The sequence below is a fragment of the Lichenostomus cassidix genome, chromosome 1 (assembly GCF_008360975.1).
Source record: "Lichenostomus cassidix isolate B80296 chromosome 1, HeHo_3.0, whole genome shotgun sequence".
Lineage (NCBI taxonomy): Eukaryota > Metazoa > Chordata > Aves > Passeriformes > Meliphagidae > Lichenostomus > Lichenostomus cassidix.
The window spans coordinates 90,368,312-90,386,434 of record NC_139479.1 but is presented as its reverse complement, the minus strand read 5'-3'; the positions used below and the strand labels follow the sequence as shown (position 1 = coordinate 90,386,434).

Sequence of the window (18,123 nt, the reverse complement as noted above, 5' to 3'; positions counted from 1 at the left end):
TCCAAGAAATATGAAAGCTAATTCCTGACTCCACCCTGAAGAAGTAAGGAAAAGCTAACAGGGAGCTGTGTGGTAGTAAAAGAAATTTTTTTAATTATTTGTTTTTTAATGGCTATAAAACTGAGGGCAATATTTTCACTTTTAACTTGATTCCCCCTCTAGTAGATGCTTAAATGAACTTCAGTGCTTAAATTTCTTTTGTGCAGTTTAGGTCAAGTGGGGACATCAGCTGACAGTGTGGGGAGAGCTATTCCCTGGCTGACAGGAAAACAGATTCCTGGCACAGCAGTAGGGACCTTGGCTGTGGTTGGGGAGCTTCAGGCTGCTGACTCTGGCTTGCACTGCTCAAGTCGTGGTAGAGGGTCATCTGCATCCTTGCTGGGGCAGGATTTTTTCTCTCAGCTTAGGACTACAGGTCATGTCCCTGTGGCCCCAGAGTAAGTTGTTTGTAGGTTGCTGAGTGCTGGTAATAAAAGGAGGTAGTTTTTGCTTGTGCAAAGCTTGCTGGGGTGGAGCTTTGTGAGGGATGCTGTGCAGGGAGGACTGGACCGTAGTTTGAGAGCTGATACCTCTCTGTGTGCAAAGGTCTGCTAGTGGCTAACATGGGTGCTGCTTTCTCAGGTCTGCATAGGTGTGCAGGAGGGTAACATTCCCAGGTGTTTACAGAGAAATCGTAGCAAAAAGTAAAGCTGCACTCTTGACTCATTCAAAGTCTTGGCACATTAATCCCATCCCTTCCTGGGGGTCAAATAAGAGATGGTCCTCTTTTCTGAGAAAGCAGCCTACCAGGCAGTTGTGGGATCAAGAGCTGAATGCTGATGTTTCATGGCTGCAGCATCTAAATGTGAAGTCCTATTACAGCACTGGAGTTTTGCTGCCAGCTGAAGCTTTGAACACGTTGTCTCTGTTTCCTTGGAATTAAAGTTATATTTCTTAGCTTTGACTTAAAAAACCACCCTTAATCAGCAACTAACCCCTTCTCCCGCCCTCAAAAGAGCTACTAACAAAAAGCCCCACCCTTAGTTACTTCATAACTATTAATGTAGCTTGAAGAATTCCTTGGCTAAAGACTGGCCTTATTTGAATTTAAATTATCTTGTGAAAATGCAGACTCTTATAAACTTCTTGCCATACCTGCCAGTTCCTGCATATACTTTTTTTTTTCGTTTGAGGCTCAGTCTAATCAGAGGCATAGCATGCATGTATATTGGGAAGAGGAAGTGTGCATCACTGTTGTGGATTTTGCTGCTCCCAGGAACTGGAAATGGTGATCCAGGGTCTCATATGTTGCTGACTTCTGCAGGGTTGCTATATGCTTGAGCAGGTCACAAGCTTGAGTTGGAGGCTGACGGGTGCTGTGTAGCTCAGGGCTTGGGGATGTCTGGTATTTCATCCCTCGTGTCTGCACTAAGTGCCTGTTTCACCCTTGCTTGCAGGGTAAGCTCGTGATGTAGCTCCTGGCTCCTGTGTTCAGAAGGTAAAGCACACCTTGGTATTGTTCTGTCCCCCTGGCTTGTTTGAAACTCCCTAAATCCTAAATACAATCTCAAGTGTGTAGAAACTTTTGAAAGAAGTTATGCCTCCCTCCGAAATACTCAGTACACTCCTCAATTACATAAATGTTTGATCATAGTTCCACATCACTTCTTAAGCTAATGCTGAAAAAAAAAACCAAAAACCATCCTATCAGCAGCCTGATCCTTCCTCACCCCTCCCAAAGAAATATTGTCTAGTTGCACAGGGATGCAGTGGTGGAATTGTGGAACTGGAAATTTATATCTCTATTACCCATGTAGCTTTGCAGCTTGTGTGTGTATTTTTCTTCCTGGATCATTTTACTCAGCTTAATTTCTGCTATCTTCTTAACTGTCCTGGTGTTCAGTGATTACAAAGGCTCATGGTGGCAGAGGAAAGGTGTTACGGGACTGAGGGAAAGATGCAGGAGAGAATTCTCTCATGACTGCTGACTGATACTCAACTTGCCATCAACCAGGACCCCCAGATCCCTTTCCATGGCTCTGCTTTCCAGTGTATCTTCCCCAGTCTGTCCATACATCCAGGGTTGCCCCATCCCAGGTGCAGAATCTGTCACTTTCCCTTGTTAAACTTCATATGGTTGGTAATTGCCCAGGCCTGTAATTTGTCCAGGTCTCTCTGCAGGGCCTCCCTGCCTTCAAGGGCATCAACAGCTCTTCCCAGTTTTGTATTGTCTGCGAACTTCCTTGGTATCCTTTCCAGTCCTGTGTCCAAGTCCTTTATGAAGATGTTGAAGAGCACAGGGCTGAAGATGGAGCTGTGTGGAACCCCAGTAGTGAGAGGTCCCCAGTCTGATGTCACCCCAGTCACTGTCACCCTTTGTGCCTGACCTGTGAGCCAGTTTCTCACCCATCACATGATGTGTTAATCCAGCCGAATGCTGGACATCTTGTCCAGCAGGATCCTGTGAGAGACAGTATCAAAAGCTGTACTGAAATCCAAAATCATTACACCAGCTGGCTTCCCTTGATCAACTAGGTGGGTTACCTTGTCATAAAAGGAAATGAGGTTTGATAAGCAGGACTTTCCTCTCATGTGCTGGCTCTGAGTGATGACTGTGTTGTCTTTCAGGTATTTTTCAATACCTCCCAGAATAATCTTCTCCATCGCTTCACCAGGCACTGAAATGGCATTTGACAGGCCTGTAGTTTCTGGGATCCTTCTTCTTGCCCTTTATGAAAACTGGGACAATGACTGCTCAAAAATCAAGAGTGGCTTTGCAATGACATCAGCCAGCTCTTTGAGGAGTATTGGATGAATCCCATCAGGCCCCATGGATTCCTGCAGTCTGCAGGAGCCCTCCTTGGTGGTGCAGGGCTCTGTCTGCAAAAGTCTTCTCCTCTGCTCAGCTTGAAGAAAGGAGAGCCTCCAGTCCTTGCTTTTCCTCCCCAGTCCAGCTGACCTACAGGGGACCAGCCTTGGCCCAAGCATGACGGATTGGTCTTGAGCACCTCAGATTCAGAGCTGGACATGGTGCACTAATGGGTGGCAGATTACTGCTGTGGACTTGGTTTAGAGTTGTATCTCCAGCTGTGAGACTGGACTCTGTAAATTATTATCTTGAGCCATGCAGGTCTCCTTCCACAGGGCTCATTGGCCTCAATAATCTGCTCAGCTGTGCAAATGTTAACTGTAAGGTTCACTTCAGCAGTGTCCCTGACTCTCTCAAACTGGTCACGGGTCTGTGTTGAATTGGGTATGGACAAGTGGATCCTCTTGGTCTGCTGGCAGCTGGATGCAGCACCCACAGTGCCTGGGAAAGCCAGCTTGCCCCTGCTCTGTTGGCACTCGTGTCTTTCTGGTGTGCCTGTGTCTACCATGCCATGCGGGTTTAGGGGGAAAGCTCAGCAGGAGCTTCTAGCCCTTCACCTTTTCACTTAAGTTGTCCCCTTTGTGTTCTTCTCTCACTGCTTTCCTTCCCAAACTGCCTATTTGCTCAAAAGATGAAGAAAGCCTTTCACAGCTTTACTTCAGTGTGAGCAGATGATAGCTGGTGGTTTGTTAGTGGGTTTTTTCTCATGAACAAGCAAGATCGTATTCTCATTAGCTCCCGTGAGGATACCCACCACTTTGCAAAACCATGGCATGGAGACAAATGCTTAGTGTGCTAGCAGTGCATTTGGAAAACCCCTTTCTGAGCTCTAGCTGCTGGATCCAGTAGCTACTGCTCTCCAGGTCCAGTGAAAATACTAGTGGCTGCTGAGGGTGCTGGGTTGGGCTCGAGGTGTGGATGTCTGGCCAGGTGTTGTTTTGGTTCGCTGTAGGTGTCTGGGACATGGCAGATAGGTGGCAGGGCATGGGCAGCTCCTTTGCCTCGCCTCTTTCCTGTCTGTGTTGCAGCAGACCCTGGAGCAATGAGATGCTGGTAGCAAATGTTCTCTTTCTGTTTGATGAGAACGTAGCACCTTTGCCTGTTGGAATGTGTTGTATGGGATCAAAGGGAAGTGGGTGTCTAGTTTGAGAGCTCTTGGGGCATCTGCATGTGGTTATTGGTGTCTGAGGAACTGGCTGAAATGCAGCCCAAGCTGTGAGTGCCTGAAAGCTGCTGTTGTGCCGTGGCTTATCCATGATCTGTACCATTTGGAGTTAGTGGTTCTGCTAAGTATCTGCATGAGGAGTAAGTGCTTGACAACCTCCCCACACACACTGTTCACCTCTCCAAGGGGGTCTTGGCGTAAGAGCATGTGGGCAGTTTGCTTTGGAGCCTGCTCTCCTAGCAGCTGGATTCCTCCTCCTGCTGAGGGAGAAGTTTGTTGCACCACATGTTCAGGCTTTCACAAGCTGCTCTTTCAGAGGCAGCTCCAGAAGCTGCTCTTGTATGCTCACCCATCCCAATGGATGGGCTGAGGCAGTTGGGGCCATGTGGCTTTGCCACAAGTTTAACTCCCTTTTGCTGTTCTGTGAGGGGCTGGAAGGTAGCCTTTGCAGTTGTCTAGGCTGACCTGCTGCAATAAGGCCTAGAAGTGTATACAGGCAACCTGGAAAAAAGCTTAGGCTCAGCAAGGGATTGAATCTTTCTTTTCTTTCGTATAGAGTCCTCTGCCTCCCATAGGAAGCTCTTATGGTGTGCTGGAACCTTTATTGTTTCTAAAACTCATGTTAGACTGTTACAGCTTATTTCATTTACTGTCTGTTAAATATGACGTTGGAGGTAACAAGTGTCCTTATGATCTTTGTCTCGACACTGTATACTTCGAAATGAAATGTTCACTGTGTTACTGAGGAAGAGAAACGTGGTGCTGTCACAGCATCTGGCCTCAACACAGTGATTGTCCTTTCCTGGTCATATCATATTATTGGGCCTTTTGGATCACTCTTTAAATGAGAGGGTTGTGCTTTCCTTCTCTTCCTCCTCACTCTGTATTACCAGTACTGTCTTGGGTTTTTTTCCTGGTCTGTTATGCTAGCTGCCACCTTCAGCTGTTGGAAGTGGAAGGAAGGGCAGTGCAGCTGTTGGGAAAGCATTCATAAAATTTTAAGGTTCTCCCAATAAAGGTGACTGGGGAAAACATTCAGGCTGTGTGCTGGTCCCCTAAAGACCAGTTAACTTCCTGAGGTGTCAGGCTTGGAAGTTTCTCAGAAGGAGAACTGCAGTGGGAGCATGCCATTGGGTTTACTGGGGTTTTATAGCTGCTGGCTAAAACATAGGGCTCTGTACTTCTGTAGCAGCATCTTTTTAGTACTGGCCTGGGAGTATTTTTATATGGTTCACCAGGAAAGCGTAAATAAGTAGCTTGTTTGGGTTGTATGATGTAAAGGAGTTGATTTCTCCCCAGCCCCTAAGTTTTGTCATACCCTCCTGTGTAATACTGTTTTTTAACAATACTCACAGCTTCTCTTCAAAATGAAAAGGTTCAAATGTAACAGCAACATTAGTAGTAGAATTGCAGGGGTCTTTCTCTTTTTCAATTGCACTGGAGGGTTTTGACTAGGCTGCTTTTGAGGTTTGAGGAAAACAAACCAAAAAACCCAACCTGAAAATGAATCCCTCTCCTCTCTCATTCAGAAAATGTTCATGTTGAAATCCCTTCTACATCAGCAGTGAACTGTTGCATTTCTCAGCTGGTGTGTTGATTCTGATTTTTGTCTCGCAAAACAAGAGACTTTGTGGAGTGTCTGTTGGGGAGCACCGACTCTTGGACTGCACAGGGTTGATCTGCAGTTAGAAACTGGGCTGATGCTCTCCTTAAATTTACAACAGTCATGTGTTGTTCAGATGTCCAGTGTTGTATATTGATGGGAACACACTTTATATTCCTGTTCTTTCATTTTAATTCTTTTTAAGAAGGCTGTGAGGGAAGAGATGGAGATGGGCCACTGCAAAACTGTGGGCCAAACCTTGTGTATGTTTGGGTTCCATATAAATTGCACTGGATGGATGTTCTCTTCCTTAGGGGCAGCAGCAGTGCTGCCATCACAGTGACAACCTGCTGCTACAATAAGCTTTTCTTCCCTTCCCTGATGAAGGCTTGACCTTGCAAATTCTTTTCCCTGCTTCACCAAATGCCAGAAGTTGGGTATCTAAAACAAACTTGCTGTGTCTTGGTTGCCTGGTGCCTGTTCCAGGGAGGGTGAGGATTGCGCTTGCCTGCCTTAGCCAAGCAGAGATCTCAGCTGTGGTTGTCTGACAAGAAAATGTGGTTTTCCTGTTCCTAGGGGCTGCGGTCCTGTTCTCTTGACTATACCAAACTGAAAGGCTCTTATAGTTATGATGATCAAAAGGCATTTTTCTGCTCTGCCTGTTTGGCCACAGCTGCTGAAGAAGTTCCTTGGGCTTGGCATCTCTGGTGGGTCTCTGTTTGCTGGAGAGGACAAAACCGTAGCCAAGGCGTTTGTGCTTCTGCCAGCACTGCAAAGTGCTTCTGCACAACCTTGGTCCTTCTGTGAGCCTTGCTGCAAGGTGTTGCTTGGGAAGGCCAGTGAGTACTGAATCCCTTGGGTCCTGCCAGCTCAAGGCCCCAGCCATGGTGTGGCACTGCTGCCCAGGGTCATCTATCTGGGCAGCCTGTGATGGCCTCACCTGTAGCTATGACAGGCAGAGCAGGGAGGATGGTGGAAGTCCCTTCTGCAATGACTTTCAGCAGGAGTGTTGGTGTGGGAAGCATTTTGACTTCAGTTGTCTATTTCCAGTTTCATTTCTGGTTCTGGTGACTTTGCTCTGGGAGAACAGTCTCACATGGGGAAGGATTAGGAGGCCCTAGCTTTGTGGCAGTGCTCTGATGAAAGTATGAGAAAGGGAAAAAAGGGATTTTTCTGGGAGGGGAGATGTGATTGTAGGTGAAGGGAAGGTGGAGAAGTCCTCTGAGCCTGTTGGGTGTGAGCTGACAGCACTGCTAGAGAGTAAGAAGTGCTGTGGATGAGCAGCTCAGTGCTCCAGGAGACCTCAGCATCTCTTGCAGAAAACCTCAGCATCTCGATGCAATTGTAGGCTGGAGACATGTGGTAAGGCAAAGCTGGCTCTCCTTGGAAGGTGGCTTTGTGCCATCTTTTCTTAGCTTTTCTTTGAGGTGCCAAACCTCCCAATTGGCTGTGGCAAGTGCTTTATGTGCCCAGAGACCTAGGCTTGTTTTGATACTTGTGTCTGTTTTGAAGAGTGTTTAAAAAATGTTGTTTGGAGGAGAGGAGTCTGTGCTGGGAACCATTTGATTAAATAACCCCAGGCTTCCTCAGCCCTCAATTAACACAGCAGTCATCAAACCTCTGACTATCCCTGTGTATTTTAGGTGTGTGTGGCTCACTCTAAACCCTGATGCTGCAAGATCTGCATCCATAGCAAGAATGCTCTGGTAGCAAACAGCTCAGCTCTTTCTGGATGTGTACACAGATCTGTTGCAAAAGTACAGGGCACTCCTCTGCCCTCAATGATTCCCAGTGTTTAGCTGATGTTTGGTATAGTACCATGACAGGCTACATTTCTAGCTTAGCAGGAAAGCACAAAACTGCTAAACCCATGTGAGTGACAGGTGCATAGAGGTGTGGCTTCAGTTTTAAATCTTTTTCTTTCCTCCTTATTTTTTATTTTCATCAACCCTTCCCCACCACTTCATAAAACTCAAAACCCTTTTCCTAGAAACCACCAGTGTTCACAGCCAGTATTTTGATGATATAAACAGGCATCTTTCCTTGTGCTTTGCTTCAGTATAGTACTGGCTTGTTTTCCTAGAAATCCACTAAAATAAAGCCAATTTCAGTACTGGGGTCGTTGTGTCCTAAGAGGCAAACACAAAGTCAAAATGGCCTCTGAGGCCAGTGTATGGCAAGACTGCAAATATTCAAATCTTTTGTATCAGCAAATACTCAGGCAAAACTGCTCCTGACTTACCCTTTTGAGAGAAAAAAATAGTTGCTACCTTTGTGTCACATAGTCCCCTCCTCCACTTGCTTGGATGCCCTGTAAAAGTTAATTCATTACTGTTAGTAAAGGGCTCTGCATTTCTCTGCTGCCAAATGCCACTGAGGTACCCTTGATTCTGCTGGGTCTGCTTGTTTGCTTTCCCTCTTGGCAGCATGCTGTGACATGGCCTTCTTCTGGGGAGTAAAGATAATTATAAGAAAAAAGCAACCCTCCAACTACACAAAATGCAAAGCAACAAAGCACAGAGCCTCGCTGACACTGCCTGTTTGCAGTAGGCAGCTGGATTGTGCAAGAGGTTTTCCTCTCATGCCTTAAGTTTTGAATCTGAACTGTTGCATGGAAATGCTTTTTGTGTCCTGGTTTTTGTACTCTGCCCATGGTGGGGGTGGAGGGAGGTGGGGTTAGAACTAGATGATCTTTAAGGTCCTTTCTAACCCAAACCTTTCTGTGATTATTTCTGTGTTTCTGTGATACTCTTTTTCTGCGTTCTGATGGTTTGCTACAATGCCTGAAACATTTTGGGCTGCCAGATCGTCTTGGTGGGACATGAGAAGAATCCTCACTCTGACCTCTTTCATAGAGGCGATTAAGCACCGAAACGTTCAGTTCGTTTTCTTCCTGCCCCTCCCCATTCTTTCAAAGCGCTGAACAAAAGGAGAGCCTCAGCTCAGCTTGCTGAAATGCGGGGTGAATGAATGCAGTGACCGACATGGTGCTGAACTCTTCCCGAGACAGCGCTGCGAGGACGCTGCCTCTCCAAACGTGGCCTCCAGGAAGGCTGCCAGTTTCCATTCCCTTTGGAGCTGACATGTGGGTGGAGAGGCAGCTTCCTGCAGCCTCTCCACCTTGCTCGAAAGGCACACAGGGTCTGCCCTGCAGTGGGAAGCCCAGGAAGCCTGGATTTCTACTGGGAGCCAGCAAACTTCCCAAAATACAAAAGTGTTTTGCTTTGCTCGCACTGATTCCTCTGGGCTGCTCTGGATGCTCCCATTCCTGCGGTTGCCCTCCTCCTAGCGTGTGGTGTTGCACAAGAAATTGGGTGCCCTTGTGCCGTGCTTGGGGTGCTGTGCCTGCTCAGGGTGGTTCTGGTTGCTTTGCAGATCCCGTGTGGGGCAGGGCTGGCTGTCCTGTGCTGGGCAGGGTGAGGCTTCCCCTTGATGTGGGTGAAGAGCTTGAGCAACAGAGCCCAGGAGGCTCTGATTCAGCCTTCTCCTCGCTCTTGCAAATTATTGTGACCCTTCTAATTTACTTGTCTGCAGCTTCTCTCTAATTTTTTTGTGTTCCTGGAACAGAGAATTTGAAGAGTTGTAGTTGTAGCTGTCTTCCTAACCTGCCATGCTTAGGATGGACTATATGGGAGACAGAAATGGGCTGGTAGAAATTGAAGAAACTTGTGTTTAATTACATATCCCAGAGTGCAGACCCTTTGTGTGATTGGGGTATCTCACGTGTGGGTCTGAGCCTGTATTGCATTTGCATCAGCAACAAATAACCTGGGCTTTAATTTTCAAGGCAATGATAGTCGCTTGTTGCAATGCAAAAGCTTTGTTGTGTTTGGATTTTGGGTGCACGTGCCAATGAATTGGTGAGGAAGGTTATTTAATGAGGGGATGGAAGGGGTGTTAGGTGGGGAAAGCTGGCATCCTGATGATAATGCTGTCAGTGGGGTCCAGGGAAAATGTGTGTGTATAAAAATAAATTATTCTGTGCTGTGGAGCATTGTGTTTTGTCCTAATAGAGCTAATCGGTCAGTGGAGCTCCCAGACATTTCCCTCTGCTGGGATGGAAGTTTCAATGCTGTTTGAAACAAGTACAGTGTATTAGCAGAGAATAACTGTTCATTTTTATCTTCCTGTTTTTAGTTGGTCCTAGTTTTCCAAGCATTTTTGGGATGTGTTTTGAGATGAAACTCTGTGATGGAGTTTTATCATCCGGAGAAGCAGACATGGAAAAATTTGATCATGTTTGAATGCAGTCAGAAGGGGGAATTTGTGCTGCTGCCACATGATTACTTTTATGAAATTTTGTTTATAGGCTGCAGCAAATTTACAGCAGAAGTCAGAAGTGTGGCAGGGAGAAAGAAACCAGCTTTGGAGAAAGAAACCAGCTTTTACCTGTCCTGTGTCAGCATCTACGTGTGTCTGGCAGTGGGTCAGTCTGTACTACTCCATCAAAGGAGAATTGTTTCCTTGGTTAACTAGTGGCTTTTTATCACATATCAATAGCTGCGTGCTTAAGTGCAGTTGCTTTTACCAAACCTAAGGTGAGGACATTTGAAGGAGTGGCACCTGAAAGGCAAAGCTTTTTGTTAAGACGCTCTTCCTGGATGCAAAAGACCCACCAAACAATCCTAAAGATTGAACTTGCTTCAAAAGCTAAAATCATCATCTTAAAGGCACACATCTAATAAAATAAATGCCAGTGTACCATAATACTGACTGGTTAAGCTACACAGTGAACAAGTCTGGGTTTGTTCTTCTTTCTCAGAATCCATTGAATGGGCTGGCATCTGTACTTAATTCACTGATCAGTGGGAGCGTGGCAGCTGTAGAATGAGCATGGTGGTGTGTGTGTGTGTTTAAATTACTGGGGTGTGATGCAGAAGTTTAATATTAGCACAAAGCACAGGAAAATTTAAACTGCTCCCCCGGGAACACACGCTGAATCTGTGGTGGCGCTGAGAACTGAATTTAGAGCTTAATTTGTTAATGTTTTATTTTCCCACGTTACCATCCGTGTAATGTTTTCTTCCTATGTTGTACCATGTGTGAGAATACTTTGTTGCTTTCCTTAGGAGAGACCTTGTTGGTAAGTGCGACCTTTCCAATTAACTGGCAGCAAATGTGTTAGCAGTTACACTTGATTTTGAACCCACAAAAATTATTTTAAGTGTGGGTCCTTGGCAAACTCCGTTTGGCTGAACGGGTGATCTTGGTGATTTGCTGAGTGCTGCTTCCAGCCGGATGCTACACTGAGGCACAGAGCCAGAGCAGCATGGAGAGAGCTGTGTCCTGCTCTCTCATTTTTAAACACCATAGCTCGAGCTTGTTTTGAAATGCTGCCCTGTTTGTTGGTAACAGTGCCTACAGACATCTCTCTCTCCGTTGTCAAAATGATCGCAAATGAAGATACCTCTGGGTTGAGCCTTTCCTGCTGCTGGCGCGTGTGCTTGTTTTGCTCCCATGTGTCATCGTTTAATGTAGAGGCATCCCTTCAAAGGGATGGAGGGAGTGTCACTGCTCCTCATTCTGTCCCTAGCCAGGGATTTAACAAGCAATACTGAGGTAATCCTGTCTCTGCCAGCCGTACTCCTCAGGCAGCGATCTTATCTTGCTGTGAAAGCTGGAGAGATCACACTCTTGTCAGTGCTGGGATGGAGCAGGTCTGAGGAGCTGCGAGATGTGGCTGGAAATGACTCTGAAGGAAAAGCATCCATCCTGAGCTGGTGCCTCCATCCAGGCTGGCCAGCTACAGCAAAACCCGTGTGGTGTTCTGGTCTTCAGCCTGAGCAAGGTGTCTGCAGCACAGTGATTGTACTGCTGAGGTGGGCTGAGCTCTTGCTCTGTAGTTTCCCGTGCTGCAGGCAGCCTAGTGCTTCACTTTGTGCTGCCCTTGTTTAGGGATTTCCTGTCATCCTCCTACTGAGCTGAGGGCAGAGACACTTATCTTGCATCTCAAATGAAATTTCAGGTCCTAGAGAGAGTAATTAGTATTCTGTGTATTGCACAGTTCTGTAGGCGTTACAACCCTGTTCCAAATAATATCACTATTCTTCTTTTTCTTTTTTAATTAATATTTCATGGAAACAAGAGAGCTTGTTTCAGTCTGAGGGAGTTTGTCTTGTTTTGTTTTTTCTTCTTTCCCCAGCATCCAGCGAGCTGCACTGGTGGTTCTGGAAAATTACTACCGAGATTTCACAGTCTACAACCCAGCCTTGTTAACAGCCTCCAAATCCCGAGCAGCCAAGCACATGGCTGGCCTGAAAGTCTACAATGTTGATGGTAGGTGAGGTGAAATGTAGTCTCTGAGACTGGTTGGGATGGGGAAGGGCTGGGTTGGCTTTATGCTTTGTTATGCATACATTCTCACCTTCTTGCTTTGCCAAATCCTTGTCTCTTGCTGGAAATCTTCCTAACAGTCCTGAGTTTGCCAGTTCCAGATGACTTTACAGATGTGTTTAGCCCACAATAAGGCTTTTGTCTTTGCCAGGTGAAATGGCCACGTTTTGGGTCGGGCTTAATTGTCACGTGGCTTGACAAACACTTCTCAGCACCACTGCTTGTTTTAAGCAGCCTGTGCTTTTTGTCACCCTTGGGTCATCTCCTTAGTTGTCATAGTACAATAAGCACAACTTTTAACCTAAATGAGTTCCCCAGTCGTTTATTGTGCTGCATTCACATACAGCCTTCAGGAAAGTGAGGGAGCCACAGTACAAGCAGCAGTTGCTGATGAAAGTGATGCTCATCAGCCTGCAGCCTCAGCGCTAAATGAGCGATTTCTGGCTCACCCGTGGCCATGGAAATTCAGAGACAGATAATGATCCCCGTTGAGCTTTGCCGTTCTGCAAACCGTTTTTAAGCTTTGGGGCGTTAAAAAAGCCTTTGGGAGGATGGATGGATGGAAGGAAGGAAGGAAGGATGGATATGTGTATGCTTAAAGCAGTGAAACTCAGCTTAATCATTTGACACTCTTAAACCCCATCAATGAAAGCCAGGCTTGATAAGCAGGGTGTTCCTAGCAGCCTTTATAAAAGTGCACGTTCCTTTGGAAGAGCTGAAGTTGGCAAAGCTTTTATGGCAAAGGGTGGCTGAAGTTCTGTAACAAAATGTGGTAAAGGCATGTCTTGCCTGTGAGTCTGTTAATATTGAAGGGCTCTGAGAGCTGGAAAGATGGGACTAAAGAGACTTAGCTGGACAGGGTGGCTCTGTGTGCATGGTGTGGAGACTGAAATATGAAGAATATCTGTCATATGGAAAACTATGAGATGATTGTTTTGTTTTCAGCAAAGTTTCAGTGCCTTATGGGTGTGGAGTGTTTTGTTTTCATTTTCCCTTTTTGGTTTGTTTGTTTGTTTGGATTTTTTTCATTTTTTGGTCAGCTTCAAAGGCCTTATCCTAAAAGTTTCTCCAACCTCATGCAGCACTCCTGAGTCCATAAAATTAATCGGACGTTTAGATCCTTACAGTGAGATATTCCCATCCTGACAGAGGAAGGGGAAAGTGAGGGAAGGGGAAAGACGAGGTTGCCCATCGTGTGTCCTTTGCTGCCTGGAGTGATGCTCTTGGTTGAGTTGTGTTGTGTTGTAGAGGGGAAGCAAACAGACATGCAAAGAGAAATGCTCTGTGTTCTTCTACAGGTGAAATCATCCATTCCAGCTGCTCCCTCTCAGTGAGGCCTGGGGTATGGAAGCTGAGGGCTTCCTGATCCCAGAGGTGTCTGCACACCATTCAAACCCCACAGCCTGCCAGGCTGGCTGCAGGATGTGCCATTCTGGTTTCTAGCTGGCTTGTCTTCTCCTGCACTGCAGTACCTCTTCAGCAGTTGGCATGCTGTCTTTTCCTGCAGCACCTGCAGGGACAGTGGGACTCCCAAGCTCAGAGGAAAGATTGTCAGTCTGGTAGTGTGAGTTGCTTAGAAGCTGCTAGCTCATGAGACTTTGTTAGAAGAGAAGGAACCAGAAGCAAGCTGCAGATGTGGCTGGCAAGCCTTTCCAAGTGTCAGTCTTGTGATCCTGCCAGGGCTTGGAAACTCCTGCCTCCCCTTCTGGGGCAGTACCAGTTGCCTGGGCTGTTCCTTGTGCAATGCTGCTGCCTTTGTGGACATGGAAATCTCAGGCTTAGAGTAATGTCCTTGAGAAGATTCTGTCCATTTGACAAAGCAGAGTGTAGTTCTGGCTGCAGCTTACCCTGGCAGCCTGACAGTCTCTTATACCCTTCTTGTAAAAAGACAGTAATGCTATTAAGGCAGCCTAATTTGTTGACAACTTTTGTATTTGATACTGCAGCAGCCAGGAAAGAAAAACATACTGCTGTAATCTCTCTTATGCAGACTGGGGAGGTTCACCTTCAAAACCAGGATTTTCATCGCCAGGCATAGTCAACAAGGCAAATTACAGATGTAACCCAAATTTGGGAGCTAGTGTCTCCCTTGAGTCATATCCTCCATTTCAAGGCTGTCAAACAAAGTCTGAGATGTTTAGACCCTTAAGAAGGTATTTGTGTGAGTGCTTGTTCTTCCCACTGCTGAGTTTCAGGCTTCTGTCTTGGAATCTGGTTTGGGCTTTTTAGGAAAAAAAGCGTTGCCATTGCATGACAGAACAATTTCTGAGTGTGTCTGTGCAATTGATTTGCCTTAACCACTGCCAGTGGAGAGTGTGGGTTTTTGTGTGGGCAGTTTGGCACAAAAGCAGCTCTTGGTGGCTTGGAGGCAATCCTAGACTACCAGTTCTCTCTGGGTAGACCCACCTCTTCCCTCTATCTGGATAGAAGGGTTCATAAGCTCTTCTGCAGCAACCTTTTTTCCCTCTCCCTACCAGAAAAGCCAGAGCTGAGGGGTTCATGGGAGATTTGCAGAACCTAGTGCTGTATTTTAAGTTCACTAGTTAAGGTCTTGGAGTAGAGAGCTCTGTCGACTGGCTGGGTGTTACAGAGCAGATTACAGCTTCCCTGTTTGTGTGGCTGTGCAGGATCTGGTAACAGCAGCAGAAGCTCTGATGGCAGGTGCTGCTCAGAGTGCCGTGAGAAGCTACTGCACTTATAGACCCCAGCCCACCCTGTTGTGGGACTGCTGCTCTGACAGCATCTGCCCTTCTGGGAAACCCTATGCTTTGTCTGAAGTTGACCCTGCTGCCCCTGTCCTGTGTTTCCTTCCTGCGAATAACAGTCTGGAGTTTGGCTTTCATTTATTCATCTCCACGTCTCATTACGTTCTTGTGTTTGTCTCTCTCCTCTTTCCAACTTCTCACTTTTTGTGCTCTCACACTGTCTTGATGCTGAAATGTGGTATGTTCCAGCTGCCCTTGCCTTCAAACTGAAAGCATATATCCTGGGGGGTAAGTCGCATCCTTGGCATGTTCACCTCACTCTGCCTTTGTGTATGTTTCGTGAGACCCTCCATCCCAACTAACTTCCCTCGTCCTTGTGCCAGAATGCCCTCTCTAAGCCTGTGCTGCCTTGCAGGGTTTCTACCAGCACTCCTGAGGTCCGGGGAAGGGTGGTAGCTCTGGCTGGGAAGGCTGGAGCCCCAGAGCACAGCGTGTGACAGATGCCGCGGGGTGCCGGTCTGTCCCAGCCCTGGCCCTGTGGCAGTAACACCTCCTTTGTCTCCTCTGTGCCCATCCTCGCCCTGCAGGCCCAGGGAACAACGCGGCAGGGCAGTCCCGGGCCATGATCGCGGCTGCCGCCCGGCGCAGGGACTCCAGCCACAATGAGCTCTACTATGAGGAGGCTGACCACGAGCGCCGCGTCAAGAAACGCCGGGCGAGGTAAAGCCGTGCTGTCCTGGGTGCTGCTGCTTGGTTCTGTGGGGCTTGCCCAGCCTGGTGGATGCCCCCGGCCCACCCTGAAGGGCTGGCTGTAAATCTGTCACAGGGAAGAAGCTTATGAAACCCAGATGCATAAGGGATGTGACAGCTTGCAACTGGAATTATATGAAGCGCATGCATGCAGCTGAGCTCATGTATGTGAGGCAGATAAGCTAATGTAATGGTGTGGATTAGGGAACAGTCCAGCGCTTGACAAGTCTGTAGTTACTTGCTGTAGGAAATCCCATTATTTTCACCCATGCCCAGGCTTGTCAGCTGAAGTAATTCAGGGATGGGATCAGTGGAGTGCTTGGTGTTGCCTGTTGATGGGTGAGGAGACTATTTGTGTTTCCAGGCTAATAAAAGGGACAGTTTGACTGTCTTCCAATGAATTGAGGAGGAAAGACTTGAGCACAAGCAGTTACATTTTATTTTGGAACACTGATATGTCTTCTGCCAGGCTGCAGAGTTGATGCTTTGTTGAGGTGACCCAAGACAGTGCCTCTCTTTGCTCAGGAGCCTAACTGCAGCCTGTAGTTAGCATACCTAACAGTTTGAGGCAAGTTGCTTATGGCAGGCACCCCTGAACTGATCTGTATTTGGAAGGAATGTGTCATAACTGGAAGGAGCTGGCTTGTTTTGAGTTTTCTTTTGGCAGTTTGTTTCACGGGGAAAGTGCTGTCACAACATCCCCTCCTTGCCTGCTTCAGTCTGACCTATGCTCTACAGCCTGTCTTTTAGGCTCTCTTCCAGCCTGAGAGCAATAGGAACTTACACTTTCCCTTCTGTGAAGTGTAGCATCCTAACTTGGGCACATCTCCCCTGCTTGCTGAGTTTGGTTAGAACAGCTGCTTAGTCAGAGGGAAACAATCAGTCACTAGATAAGGCCAGATGTTTAAGGCCTGGAGTTTAGAAACTGACTTTCACCCCCACCTCCCCCATGTCAAATTAAACAGATTGGGCAAGGGTCAGGGCTTCTCATGTTGTTCCTTTTGTATAGTCTGCATGCAGGATGCTTTACCTCTGCTGTGGTGAGGCAGCTGCCCCTGGCTTTAAGATGCATTGGATATTGAGATTATTGTGGACAATCATTGGTGACTTCAGTGAAAATTAAGTGTGAAACAAGTCCTGTCTGAAGGGGCAAAAAAGTTCTGTTGGGTGACTCCTCTATTATTGGTTTTTTTCTCACTAACTGCAGCATAGCCCCTCACTTGCAAGTCAGCCCAGTAGTAAGTAACGAGTGTTATAAGGCATCTGTTCCCCTTTTATGGTGTTGTCTTGGTGTTTGCTCACCTGTGCCAACACAGGAGTGGTTTGCAGAGGATGTCTCCAGCTGCAGTGTTAGGAGTGAAGATGGAGGGCAGTTTTCACGTTTGTTGTTCAGTTGAGGGGTACAGGGCAGTCATTGAGCTCTGCACCCAGCTGGTGCAGATGGGAGCAGACTGCAGCTTGTGAGCACAGATGTGTCCTGGGTCATGCCTGAGTGTGGTCAGCCTCCCCCTGAGTGCTTGCCTGTCCTGTGTGCTGGGACTGTTGTACTCAGACACGCACTGAACACAAGGGCAGCTGTGGCTTGCTTGAGTCATGTAGCTGATGTTTATGATGTGCTGGCAGAACCAAGTGCAGTGCTCAGGGCTTTACAGTCTTAATCCTGGTTTATGGCCCTCAGTTGTTGGATGGCTCGGGCAAGGAAGGAAAATCTGCTGTCTACCCCTCAGACTCTCAGTAGAGAAGATTTTGCGTAAATTGGCGGCAGGCAGTGACTCAATGGCAGATGGGCTTGTAAATCCTGACTCCAGGCTCTGCCTTAACCACAGACCCATCCTGGATTCTTGTTATGACTCTTACTGTCCTGATTTTCCTTCTGCAGGCTTGTGGTTGCAGTAGAAGAGGCTTTCACTCACATCAAGCGCCTCCAGGCAGAGGAACAGCAGAAAGCTCCAGGAGAGATGATGGACCCCCGAGAAGCAGCCCAGGCAATCTTCCCCTCCATGGCAAGAGCTCTGCAGAAGTACCTTCGCACCACCCGCCAGCAGCAGTACCACAGCATGGAGAGCATCTTGCAACACTTGTCCTTCTGCATCACCAACAACATGACACCAAAGGTAGTGCTTTCTCTAACCCTGCTGCAGGAGGGAGGGAGAAGGGGATGGCACATCTGGGTGTGCAAGCGGAGCAGAAAGTTGTTAGGGAGGTGAGTGAGGGCTTTTGTAGTTGCTCCCTGGGAATTGGCCAGCGCAGTGTAGGTTGCATCAGGTCTCAAAGGGAAGTAATATTTCCACTGCACCATCTTCTGTCTCTTTTTATCTGGAAGTGCCTGTGAGACAATTGTTATTATATTCAATTCAGCAAAGGGAATACTAAATAAATGTTTGAAATGGTGGCTTTGAGTCACAGGAAGTTTTCCCAGCTGGCTTGTGGTAGCAGCATGATGCAGGTGGCAACCTGCAAAGGATCTTTTTTGTTTTTCTGCCCCCTCTGCCTTGCTGCATTTTGGACTAATTATTGCCTAAATCTGTCTCTCTGACAGTGTTTCTAATTTGTGAGCTGTTTGGTCAAATACCAGTTTGCTGCTTCGTGCCCATACTGTGACTGTTGACTTGCAGACACAGGGAGGGACTGAATGATAAGGGAAACAGGTCACAATTCCCCTCCCACTCCCTACCTTCCCCTCTAAGAACACTCCACAGTCCTAGGGAAGGGTTATTCC

At 47.2% G+C, this 18,123-nt stretch overlaps 1 protein-coding gene across 2 annotated transcripts in view; it reads left to right on the top strand.

Moving 5' to 3' along the window:
* The window catches only part of VANGL1 (VANGL planar cell polarity protein 1), a 45,748-nt gene that overhangs the window by 21,599 nt on the left and 6,026 nt on the right, over positions 1-18,123 (top strand). For both annotated transcript variants that reach the window (XM_085070539.1, XM_085070549.1), the window contains exons 5-7: positions 11,759-11,892; positions 15,242-15,374; positions 17,284-17,518. In XM_085070539.1, coding sequence (XP_084926665.1) covers positions 11,759-11,892; positions 15,242-15,374; positions 17,284-17,518 — 502 coding nt within the window. The remainder of the gene's footprint in view (positions 1-11,758; positions 11,893-15,241; positions 15,375-17,283; positions 17,519-18,123) is intronic.